Source organism: Marmota marmota, unplaced genomic scaffold, assembly GCF_001458135.2.
Source record: "Marmota marmota marmota unplaced genomic scaffold, marMar, whole genome shotgun sequence".
Taxonomy (NCBI): Eukaryota; Metazoa; Chordata; class Mammalia; order Rodentia; family Sciuridae; genus Marmota; species Marmota marmota.
In genome coordinates, this window is record NW_025999925.1 from 21 (window position 1) to 13,015 (window position 12,995).

The following is a 12,995-nucleotide window of genomic DNA, read 5'->3' on the forward strand; positions in this document are numbered from 1 at the left end:
CGTCTGCCGGGCCAGGCGGGGACCCTTCTCGCTGCCCCTGGCCGCTGGGGGCCGCTTGCAGAGCCGGTCGGGCGGTGGCTGTGGGATTGGACCTCTGCGCCCCGCGTGGCCCGCCAAGATTCACTTGTCTGGGGCAAATTGTCACCTCTAATAAACTTACTAATTCCTGGCAGGTCTCCTTTCAGCGGAATTTTGCTAGAAGTTCCTCAGTAGGTAGAATGTAGCTGTTTTAATGGGTGTTTCTGATCCAGTTAATGTGGAGATACTGAAAGTGCTGCTTCCTTGCCGGCCGCCATGTTGGATCCCCCACAGTTAATTTTTTGATATACTGATTTGCTAATCCCTGCTGCTGCTTCTATGTAAGAGAATATTAGTCATCTTGACCCATTGGGCTTTAATGATTTTGGTAATTGTCAATTCCATTTGCATTTTCCTTTTGGAGGCGGGACCAGAGACTGAACTCAGGGGCACTCAGCCTATTTCCAGCCCTAGTGTATTTTATTTAGAAACAGGGTCTCACTGAATTGCTTAGCACCTCGCTTTTGCTGAGGCTCGCTTTGAACTTGCAATCCTCCTGCCTCAGCCCCCTGAGCCGCTGGGATTACACCACGCCCAGCTGCATCTTCCTTTTGACCATGCAATTGCACTCCAAGGATAGAGGAATTTTGCAGCAGTGTCTGAAATTGAGCAGAAAAAGATTTATCTCATTTAAAACACTTGGGTAAACAGGGGAGAGAACAAAGAGTGTGCTAGTAATACTGGCCCCTGCTGCATGTCTGCATGTACTCTGGATGAGATTCATGGCTTATCAACAGTCATAGCTACTGTATGTCATTGTTGCTGCTTCTTTCTCTTGGTCCCCTAGGCACCTAAACAACTTAACTAAGAAGGAGTCCCTAGAAGGAAAAAGTTTATTTTTCTGTTTCCCCCAAATGGGTGGCCAGGCTGTATTGCTCCAATGCCAGTCTTCCATACATCACAACTGTCTGCTTGTCCTTGGCCAGCTGCTTAAGGTACACTGGGCATACTATTAGGCATATTGGCTGATATGATGAGAAATAAAATGCATCAATTAAATGACAATACATAAAAATATTTCCTTATAAATTCACAATACCGGAAATTAGCAAGTGTATGGCTTGTCTCAATTAATTTACCCCTAAAACTCTTCAAGAGCCTGAGGATGAAGGTGGCAGGTGATTTAAGTGGAAGACAGAACTTAGCTCTTAGCTAAGGTGCTCTGAGCCCCTCACCTTAGTTTGAGTGTGGTGCTGAATCCCAGTGCCAAGGGTGAATGGGTTGTCTTCTCCTTCTGGTCCTCTTATTTTGTGATTGTGTCTTGTCAACTGTCATTGTCTTCTTCCTCTGTGCCCCACTGCATCTGTTTTGTGCTTTTCCTGTGTCATTTTGCCTTTAGGGTAATTTTGGTTGTTTATGTTGGGCCTCAGCTACTATTAAGATTAAGTTTTTTGACAGTCAAAAATTTATTACTCAGGCTGGGGCTGTAGCTCAGTGGCAGAGAACTTGCCTAACCTGTGTGAGGCACTGGGTTGGATCCTCAGCTCCACATAAAAAATAAATAAATAAAATAAAGTCATGCTGTCCATCTATAACTATAAAATTTTTTAAATATCACTCATATTTGTCTCTTTTACAACATATCAAAGCTCTGAGCACATACACATTTGCTGAGTATTTATTGACTGAATAATGGCAACTGATTGAATTATTATTTTTTTTCTGATTGAATTATTAACTTACAGATTCTTACAGGGCCAGGTCTGCAATGGCCTGGAAGAGTTACCTGGTAGATGCTTACCAAGGATCTTTACTGTATTGTTTTAAAAATTATGTAGAATATAATTTTTTAAGCAAATTCCTTTAAAAAAAATCAATGTATTTTTTAGTTGCTAATGAAATTTTATTTTATCTTATATATGATGCTAAGAATTAAACCCAGGCGGAGGTCCGGCGTGGAGGGGGGCTCCTGGAGGGGGGGTGATGTGGAAGCTCCGCTGTCTGGTCCCGCCAGTAATCGGGTTCCAGGCGCCGGTGTCGTCGTGCGCGTGCTGCCATTCCCAGAGACCAGCTGTCCCTTGGCCCGGCAGGAGACGCCGCTCGCGCGAGTGGCCGCGGAGCATGGAAGCGGAAAACGCGGGCAGCTATTCCCTGGTAAAGCTCAAGCATTTTATTCATTTCCATTTCAACAAATGATGACTGAAGCTCCTGATGTGGCAGTCATGAAGGAACAGCAGATGCCAGGCGAAGTTCCAGCCCCAGAGCCTGCTCAGGAACCAGTACAAGAGGCTCCAAAAGGAAGGAAAAGAAAAGCCAGAACAACTGAACCAAAAATCCAGAGGAACCCAAAAAACCTGCTGAGTCCAAGAAGTCTGGCAAGTCCCCAAAATCAAAAGAAAAGCAAGAAAAGATTACAGATGCGTTTAAAGTAAAAAGAAAAGTGGACCGTTTTAATGGGGTTTCCGAAGCAGAACTTTTGACCAAGACTCTCCCTGATATTTTGACCTTCAATCTGGACATTGTGATTATTGGCATCAACCCAGGACTAATGGCTGCTTACAAAGGGCATCATTATCCTGGACCTGGGAACCATTTTTGGAAGTGTCTGTTTATGTCAGGGCTGAGTGAGGTGCAGCTCAATCACATGGATGATCACACTTTACCAGGGAAGTATGGTATTGGATTTACCAACATGGTAGAACGGACGACGCCAAGCAGCAAGGATCTTTCCAGTAAAGAATTTCGTGAAGGAGGACGTATTCTAGTACAGAAATTACAGAAATATCAGCCATGAATAGCAGTGTTTAATGGAAAATGTATTTATGAAATTTTTAGTAAAGAAGTTTTTGGAGTAAAGGTTAAGAACTTGGAATTTGGGCTTCAACCCCATAAGATCCCAGATACAGAAACTCTCTGCTGTGTTATGCCATCGTCCAGTGCAAGGTGTGCTCAGTTTCCTCCAGCCCAGGACAAAGTCCATTACTATATTAAGCTAAAGGACTTAAGAGACCAGTTGAAAGGCATTGAACGGAATGCAGACGTTCAGGAGGTGCAGTACATGTTTGATCTACAGCTTGCCCAAGAGGATGCAAAGAAGATGGCAGTTAAGGAAGAAAAATATGACCCAGGCTATGAAGCAGCGTATGGAGGTGCTTACACTGAGCATCTGGGCAACAGTGAGCCATGCAACTTCTCTGAGGACAGGCTAACAGCTGACAGTGCAGAGTTAAGAGGAGAATCAGCATTCAGTGACATTCCAAATGGGCAGTGGATGACCCAGTCGTTTACAGACCAGATTCCTTCCTTTAATAATCACTGTGGAAAACTGGAGCAGGGGGAAGGGAACCCTGCTTAAGAGTGGTGATTCTGGGCTCTGCCTACGTGCTGCAGTTTAATGCAGTTGTCAAGAAGTCAAACCTCGGTTTGCTAGCCGAGATATTTTCTCAGTACTTTACTTTAGTGTGTAATTATAGTACAGAACAGTTGTGTGGTAGAATCAACTGTATGAACCTAAGTAGTTTGGAAAAAGTAGGGGTTTTGTATGAGTTTTTGTATGTGAATTAACCATCATTCCAGCTTTTTATATACTTTATTTCATTTATGAAGAAATCAGTTTTCTTCTAGAAGTTGCTTTTGATCTGCAATTTTAAAATGCAACTGTCAAATATGTGTATTTGATTCTTAACTGTGCAAGACCTTGGCATGCCATTCTCCCTTGATGCCTAAGAAGGGCATCCTAATAATGAGTTACCACTGGTACAGAGGCAGCTGCATTGCTTTTCACACAGGAAGCTAGTGCTCAGGGGAGCCCTATTTGCTGGATTTTGGTGTAACAAAGGCTGGACTCGGAGCTCCCCAAGTTGTGTGCACACTCAGACCTCGTTCCCTCGCCAATGGTAAGTGTGTGAGAAAGTTGCTTTGTGGGAGAACAGCATGACCACACAGTAGCAGGGTTGACCTGGCCTGACCTGACAGGCATTGAGCCCTGCCTTTGGCCCCCTCAACTCCTGTGTTTATCTCCTGGTGGGCAACTGTTCTGCTGAGCTGGGAGGTTCCAGAGAATGCAGTAGGCCTTTTATATTTTGTCATTCATCTACATTTTACTTGAGAGGCAGAAATTTGATAGGGCAGGAACTAAATTTTTCTGTCAGTATTTATGACCTTTCTAATTTTATCCTCCTTGGTTTTAAGGGTATAACATAGAAATGTTATAAGAAATGAAGTTTCAGGCTGAGCAACAGGATACTAGAGGTGTTGGATAACCCTGTTTAAACCGGTGCTTTGTGTACATGAGATGTACTAAAATAAATAATATAAAATTTTTCTTGCTAGGTAACTCTAATAAGCCAATAATTAAAAAAAAAAATCTGTGCATCATTGTTTATTACCAGGACTAAGTGAACCTCCTGGAAAGAATGATTTGAATTAAGTCCCTTGTGATTTTCTAATGCATTTTTCATGGTGCTACAAGTAGTCCAGACTCTTAGGTCTGGTGGGTGTTAAGGCTGGGTATTCACTCCTAATCACTCTTGAATATTCAGATTTTATACGTACCCAGGGAGCATGCTGTTTTTGCAGTATTTTAAATATCTTTGAGGGTTTTTTTGTTACCCCCAGGATGTTATATAGCCTGTTCTTCTATTTATAATAAGAGAAACAGATTCTTGTTGTGAGTCTTAACATGCTTTTAAGCTGTGGCAATGATGTATTTTATTTTTTCTTAAGTCTAGGTCAAGCTGTGTGGAAGTCATTCATGTTATTTAAATGATGTACTGTACTGCTGTTTACATGGACATTTTGTGCGGGTGCTTTGAAGTGCCTTGCATCAGGGATTAGGAGCAACTGAATTATTTTTTCATGGGACTATGTATAGCATGTAACCAGGTCATAACTATTGTAGCTTTACAATAGAGTTCCTTATTTGAGTGAAGAAAATACCCTTTAAATTATGACAGACTAATAGAGAATGGGTTTGAGGATTTTCCAAGTAAACAATCATGTTTTTCATTAAACTTGACTGAAGAGTAGTAAATGTTGATATATCCTGTACCTGATAGTATGAGACTTTTTCATTAAATAAGATTGAAAGATTTTTAAATTCATTTGAAAGTGATGGTTTTTACAATAAATAATACTAAGAATGGTTTAAAAAAAAAAAAGAATCAAACCCAGTGCCTCACACCTTCTAAGCAAGTGCTCTACGGCTGAGACAGAACCCCAACCCAGCCCTGCTTTTTTGTTTTAATTGATGATGTTTACATCCATAGCAAGTTTTACTTTTTTTTTTCCTTTTGGTGGTGCTGGGGATTGAACCCAGGGCCTTGTGCATGTGAAGCAGGCAGTCTACCAACTGACCTATATCCCCAGGCCCATAGAATGATTTTTAAAAAGCTGTATTTATCCATCAAATCTACCTTATTTTATTTTTTGCCATACTCAGGATTGAACTATGGCATGGCACATGCTAGGAAACACTCTTCCTCTGAGTTGCATCTTCAGCCCTACTTCATTCCTTTGACAAAGAACATGTATATAAGGATATTTTAGAATTTTTTAAACGACCAAGCACATCCCAAGATACTTATTATTTGAATAGAATTTATTGTCTGTAGAAGTCTTGGAGCTTCCAATTTCATAGAAAAGAAATACTGATGAAGTCTAAATCAATCACAGTAAGACAAAAATGAAGGTAAATTTGTCACATGGAGTCATTAGGATGGTTTCAAACTAGCCCTTTTTTCCTTTTTTCTATTTTTGAAAATGATGTTCAGTTAATCTATATAGCCTTTTACATAGATAAACTAAAAGCACATTGTAAAAGCTATACCTTTAGTCATTAACTACTGAAATCAAACTCTGATAGTTTTTTTTAAAATATGTTTTTAGTTATACATGTACACAGTATATTTATTGTATTTATTTATTTCCTTTGTGCTGCTGAGGATTGAACCCTGTGTTTCACATGTGCGAGGGAAGCGCTCTGCCACTGAGTATCACCCCAGCCCTCAAACTCTGCTAGTTTTGATTGTTCATATCAGTAAGCCCTTACTCCACTGGGTCACCATATCCCTCTGTTGGGAAAAAAAAAAAAGAAAGGTGTTAGGAAGAGGAAAGAAAGAAGGGATGTTACAGCTCATGCTGAGAAGGACCCCTTCTGTCCATTCACCTGTCCATTTAGAGCACAGGTAACTCCAAATGTGTCCCAGACCACCTGGATTATTTTTACCTATGATACCCAATTATCAAGAGTCCCATAAAACCGTGTCAGGCTAAACCAAATAAAATAAACCAAGGGTGAAAAAAAATTGAGAACATTTGGAAAATTACACAAAAAAAGTTAATAAAAGGGTAGAGATCATTCAGTCATATTTGAATTAAATTCTATAGTCATATAATATATTAAATAAGAAGTATTGGGTCTCTGATTACCATGTGTTTCTGACATTATCTAGATCTTGAGGCCAGATATGAGTGCTCAACTGATCTGGCACTGTGCACTGCCGTATGTGAAATGAAAATATTTCTAACAAATATATCCCGGAATGTATCTGATTCAACTACTTACAGTGGAATTTATATTCTGGAATTATCAAAGAAATCATCAATTTCTTTGTTATTAAAAAGGACTGAGTTGTACAAAATAAGTGTATTGTCTATTATTTGTGACTCAGGTCTAAGATTTTTTTGGAAAATGAATAAAATCTTTATGTAACTATTAATCTGACATCTGGTGTTTTACAATACCAAATAAGAAAGTATTGACATTTTATAATTTGTTGCTGACACAAACCCATAAAATGAAATGTCATCCTCTAATTATTTTTTGATACCACCCTATCACAATTCTTACACTAACTTTTAAATGTGCTGTGTTTAATTTTCTGGTACCATCAATCTCCCCGCAGCGTAACTCAGGTGACTCAACAAAATCTTCAGATCAAACAGTGCCTCCTGTCACTCTATAAACACTCTATGTTTAATAAGGTTGAAAAATGTGTGAATAAGTTCAGTTGCAATCCCTAAGGCCCTTCTGATTAAGGGCTGTTCATCCTTTGAAATGAGGGAAATTTTTATTCTATAAATTCACATTTGGAATCACCATTTGGTGAAGAAAAATCACTCTTCATTAAAATTGGCAAACATGAGAAATGGCTGATATAACCATTTCACTAATTTATCCATTTGTTTAATTCTTTTTTTGGTATCAGGAATTGAACCCAGGGGTGCTTAACAATTGAACCACCTCCCCAGCCCTTTCTTAATATTTATCTAGAGACAGGGTCTCACTGAGTTACTTAGAGCCCCGCTAAATTGCTGAGGCTGGCTTTGAACTCACATTCCTCCTGCCTCAGCCTCCTGAGCCACTGGGATTACATGCATGTGCCATGGCATCTGGATATTCATGGCATCTTGTTTATTCTTCAAAAAATATTGATACTACTGTGTGCCACCCACTTGCCAACTGCAGATACAAAAGTACAAAGTAGACATGGTCTCTGCCTCAAGGCATTTGCATTGGAATTAAGTCAGTCATGTGTTGCCACATGCACTTTTTAAAAATTTTTTGATCTCTTTATTTTTTATTTATTCTTTTTAGCTATACATGACAGTAGCATGTATTTTGACATATTATACATATGTGGAGTATAACTTCTCATTTTATGATTGTATGTAATGTGGAGTTACACGGTCATGTGTTCATATATGAACGTATGAAAGTTATGTCTAACTCATTCTACTGTCTTTCCCATTCCCATCCCTCCTCTCTTTCCCCCATTCTTCCCTGTCCAATGCAGTAAACCTCCAGCCCTTCCCTCATTCTCCCACTTATTGTGAGTCAGCATCCACATATCAGAGACAACATTTGGTTTTTGGAATTGGTTTATTTCCTTTAGCATTCTACAGAGCCATCCATTTACTGTCAAATGCCATAATTTCATTCTTCTTTGTGGCTGAGTAATATTACATTGTGTATATATATCACATTTTCTTTATTCTTTCATCTGTTTTTACTTTATTTGTTCTATTTAGTTATACTTGACAGTAGAACACATTTTGACACATCATGTATTAAGGGAGAACTCCTCCTTCTTCTGTTCGTACACAATATAGAATCACACTGGTCGTGTAATTGTATATGAACATAGGGCAATAATGTCTAATTCATTCTACTACCATTTCTACTCCCATATTCCCTCTTCTCCCTTCACTCTCCTCTGTCTAACCTCAATTACATCTGATCTTCCCTAGCCCCCACCCCCTTATTGTGAATTAGCATCCACATATCAGAGAAAACATTTGGCCTTTGGTTTTTTTTTTTTTTTTAAACTGGCTTATTTCCCTTAGCATGATAGGCTACAGAGCCATCCATTTACTGGCAAATGCCATAATTTCATTCTTCTTTAAGGCTGAGTAATATTCTACTGTGTATATATACCACATTTTCTTTATCCATTCATCTGTTGAAGGACATCTAGGTTGGTTCCTCAGTTTGGCTATTATGAATTGAGCTGTTATAAACATTGATGTGGCTGTATTACTGTAGCATACTGATTTTAAGTACTTTGGATATATAATGAGGAGTAGGATAGATGGGTCAAATGGTGGTTCCATTTCAAGTTTTCTGAGAAATCTCCATACTGCTTTGCATTATGGTTGCACCAATTTGCATTCCCACCAGCAATGAATGAGTGTACCTTTTCCCCTACATTCTCACCATTATTTATTATTGCTTATATTCTTAATAATTGCCATTCTGACTGGAGTGAGATGAAATCTTAGTTTTGATTTGCATTTCTCTAACTGCTAGAGATGGTGAACACTTTTTCTTATATTTTTTGATCGATTGTATTTTTTCTTCTGTGAATCATCTGGTTCCATTCCTTAGCCAGTTTGTTGATTGGGTTATTTGTGTGGTTTTTGATGTTAAGTTTTTTGAGTTCTTTATATATCCTGGTGATTTTTGTTCTATCTGAGGTGCATGTGGTAAAGATTTTCTTTAATTCTGTGGGCTTTCTCTTCATGTTATTGATTGTTTCCTTTGCTGAGAAGAAGTTTTTTTGTTTGAATCCATCACATTTATTAATTCTTGATTTTACTTCTTAACACTTTAGGAGTCTTGTTAAGGAAGTCAGTTCCTAAGCCAACAAGGTGAAGATTTGGGCCTACTTTTTCTTCTAGTAGGTTCAGGGTCTAATAGAAATAGAAAATAAATAGGAAATTTTAAAGACATCAACAAATTTCTAGAGACATGTGACCTATTCAAATTGAATCAGGAGGACATACCCAATTTAAACAGATCAGTTTCAAGCAATGAAATAGAATATGCCATCAAAAGCCTACCAACCAAGAAAATCCCAGGACCAGATGGATTCTCAACTGAGTTCTACAAGATCTTCAGAAAAGAATTAATACCAATACTCCTCAAGTTATTCCATGAAATAGAAAAAGAAGAACCCCTCCAAACTCATTTTATGAGGCTAATATCACCCTATACCAAAACCAGACAAAGGCACACCAAGGAAAGAAAACTTCTGTCCAGTATCCCTGATGGATATAGATGCAAAAATTCTCAGTAAAATTCTGGCAAATTGCATACAAAAACATTAAAAAGATAGTGCATCACAATCAAGTGGGGTTCACCTCAGGGATTCAAGGTTGGTTCAACATACAGAAATCAATAAATGTAATTCATCACATCAACAAACTTAAAGACAAGAATCATATGATCATTTCAATAGATGCAGACAAAGCACTTGACAAAATACAGCACTTCTTCATGTTCAAAACACTAGAAAAACTAGGGATAGTAGGAACACACTTCAACATTGTAAAAGCTATATATGCTAAACCCAAGACCTGCATCATTCTAAATGGAGAAAAATTGAAAACATTTCCTCTAAAAACCAGAACAAGGGGCTGGGATTGTGGCTCAGTGGTAGGGCACTCGCCTTGCACATGTGAGGCACTGTGTTCAATCCTCAACACCACATAAAAATAAATAAATAAAATAAAGGTATTGTGTCCAACTACAACTTAAAAAAATACTTAAAAATAAAACTAGAACAAGACAAGAATGCCCCTTTTCACCACTTCTATTCAACATAGTCCTTAAAACTAGCCAGAGCAATTAGAAAGAAATTAAAGAGATATGAATAGGAAAAGAGGAACTCACTATCCCTATTTGCCAATGACATGATTCTATATTTAGAAGACACAAAAAAATTCCTCAGAAAATTTGTAGAATTCATAAATAAATTCAGCAAAGTAAGAGGATATAAAATTAACACCCTTAAATCAATTGTGTTCCTATACATCATTGATGAATCCAATAAGGAGAAATTAGGAAAACTACCCCATTTGCAATAGCCTCACAAAAATAAAATAAAATACTTGGGAATCAATCTAACAAAATAGGTGAAAGACCTCTACAGTGAAAACTATATAACACTGAAGAAAGAAATTGAAGTAGACCTTAGAAGAAGGAAAGATCTCCCATTCTTGGATAGGCAGAATTAGTGTAGTCAAAATGACCATACTACCAAAAGTATTTCCTATTAAAATCCCAATGAAATTCTTCATAGAAGTAGAAAGAGCAATCATGAAATTCATTTGGAAAAATAAGGAACCCAGAAGAGCCAAAGCAATTCTTAGCAAGAAGAGTGAAGCAGGAGGCATCACAATATTAGACCTTAAACTATACTACAAATCCATAGCACAAAAACAGCATGGTATTGGCACCATAACAGACATGTAGGCCAATGGTACAGAATAGGAGACACAGAAACAAACCCACATGAGCACAGTTATTTAATACTAGACACAGTCACCAAGAACATTTGTGGAGAAAAGATAGTCTCTTCAACAAATGGTTCTGGGAAAACTGGAAATCCATATGTAGCAAAATGAAATTAAATTCTTATGTCTCACCCTGTACAAAGCTCAACTCATTCTTCTGTGGAAGGGCATCTAGGTTTGTTCCATGTCTTAGCTATCGTGAATTGAGCTGCTATGAACATTGAGCCCCATGCACTCTTGGAAAGAACCATTGACCAGGGGTTTTCCTGTATTCGACCACACTTTGTTTAAAGCATATTTTCCACAGATAGTATTCACAGGTGTGACTTAGGAGAACTTGATCATGCTGTAAAAAGTTTGAAAAAATTTTCTAAATGGAGGCCAACAGAGCAATTGAGAATATCATTTATAATACCTTGAAAGATTGACAAAGCATTACCTAATCTCAAAAGACTATAATCCTATGGTCAAAATGTTCAAGATTAAAAGAATTTTTTCATTCCTTCTACTTAATGTTTCTCAGCTTTCTGCATCAATAAAGTTCTTTGAAATCATTCTTTTGCAGTGGTGAGGGCCCATAGTCCTAGTTTCTTGGGAGGCTGAAGCAGGAGAATTGCTTGAGCCCAGGAGTTCAGGGCCAGCTTGAGCAACACAGTGAGACCTCAATCTCCAAATAAATGAATGAAATATAACATTAAACCACTTAAGCCAAGAAGGGCTGCAGGTAAATTGATTTTCAAGGATGGAAACACATGGAGGTCACCACAGTGTCCCATCTTATAGAATTGTTCCCTTTTTCTCAACTTCCCATCATTCACATCTGCCTGTCTCCAGCAATAGGGTGGTGGTGAATGTGGCAAAAAGCAATGTTCACAGGTCCTCTGCACGGTCTTGGCACATACGAAGCACTGAATGTAATATTTACCATCATTGCTGATTTATTTTATTATTACTTTTATTTATTTTATAACTACTTTGGGTCGTTAACAATTTTTTTAAGCTTTTTGATAATTATGATTTTAAAATCCATAAAATCCACTGAAAGATTATTCTAGAAAAATATAAGAATCTCGGGGAAATCATCTCAAGCCCCTGCTCCCACAACCATAGCCCACTCCCCACCCTCAAGGAAAAAAAATTTAAAGAATAGTTGAGGTATTTTCACTCCCTGGATCCAACAAATGAAAATTTTGAAACGTGGCATGTCATATTTCACAAATCCAGCAGGTGGCAGGATTCCCAAATGTAAATATTCTGGGGCTGAGAAACAGAGGTGATGCCCTGAGGGGAGTGCAGTGTGGAATCTGTCCACTTTCAGAAATGTAATACTTCCTTCAAGAAAAGTAAGAAATCAAAACAAACAAACAAACAATATTTTAAGGTCTGGAAACATTCCTGGTTGTATGTCATCTGCCCTGGCCTGCTGCAAGCTTGTGAAATAAACAAAGACCATGTCGGGTATTCACAGCCACTCTTCTCCTTGCCTTTGCCCTGGTACTCTGTCTGCTTCCTCCCACTTCTTTGTTTCCTTCCTCTATGGAAAACTATCTTCGGGAGAATAACTGGGATATAAATGTTAAAGAAATGGAAATCCTAGGGCTTTGACTTCATCACCAACACAGTCTAGAGTGTCACTAACAACAGGACTTGGATTTTCAGATGTGCTGCCAACATTCATATTAAAAGTGGCCCAATAGGAGAGGTTTAAAGCAAGGGCATTGCAGGGACTCACAGTCTTTTCTGTGCTCCTGTCTCAGGTAACTGTGCCAGGAAGATGTCTTTGCTGTGACAAAATACCTGAGAGATCACTTTAAAGAAGGAAAGATGTATTTTGGCTCATGGTTTCAGAGGTTTCAGTTTATGTTACTTGTCTCCATCACTTTGGTCCTGTGGTGAGGAAGAACATGGTGGAGGAGGGGTGTGATAGAGAACACAGCTGATTACCTTGTGGCAGCCAGGAAGCAAAGAAAGAGGAAGAGGGAGGAGCAGGGTCACTATATACCCCTCAAGGGAAGGCCCCAATGACTGACTTTCTCGAGGTAGTCCCCATCACCTCCCAACAGTGCCATCAGCTAGAGACCAAGCCTTCAAAACATGGGCTTTTGGGGGACATTTAATATCCAATCCATAACTATAATTTTACTTACTGATTATATATAGAGAGAACATTTGTTCTCTCT

The 12,995-nt window shown here is 38.5% G+C and overlaps 1 protein-coding gene across 1 annotated transcript; it reads left to right on the forward strand.

Moving 5' to 3' along the window:
* Window positions 1–2,006: 2,006 nt before the first annotated feature.
* Window positions 2,007–5,164, forward strand: LOC107152259 (G/T mismatch-specific thymine DNA glycosylase-like). The gene is given in 2 exon segments (XM_048800114.1): window positions 2,007–2,349; window positions 2,352–5,164. Coding segments are annotated over 2 exon segments (1,161 nt in total). The 5' UTR covers window positions 2,007–2,210; the 3' UTR covers window positions 3,374–5,164.
* The last annotated feature ends 7,831 nt before the right edge of the window (window positions 5,165–12,995 follow it).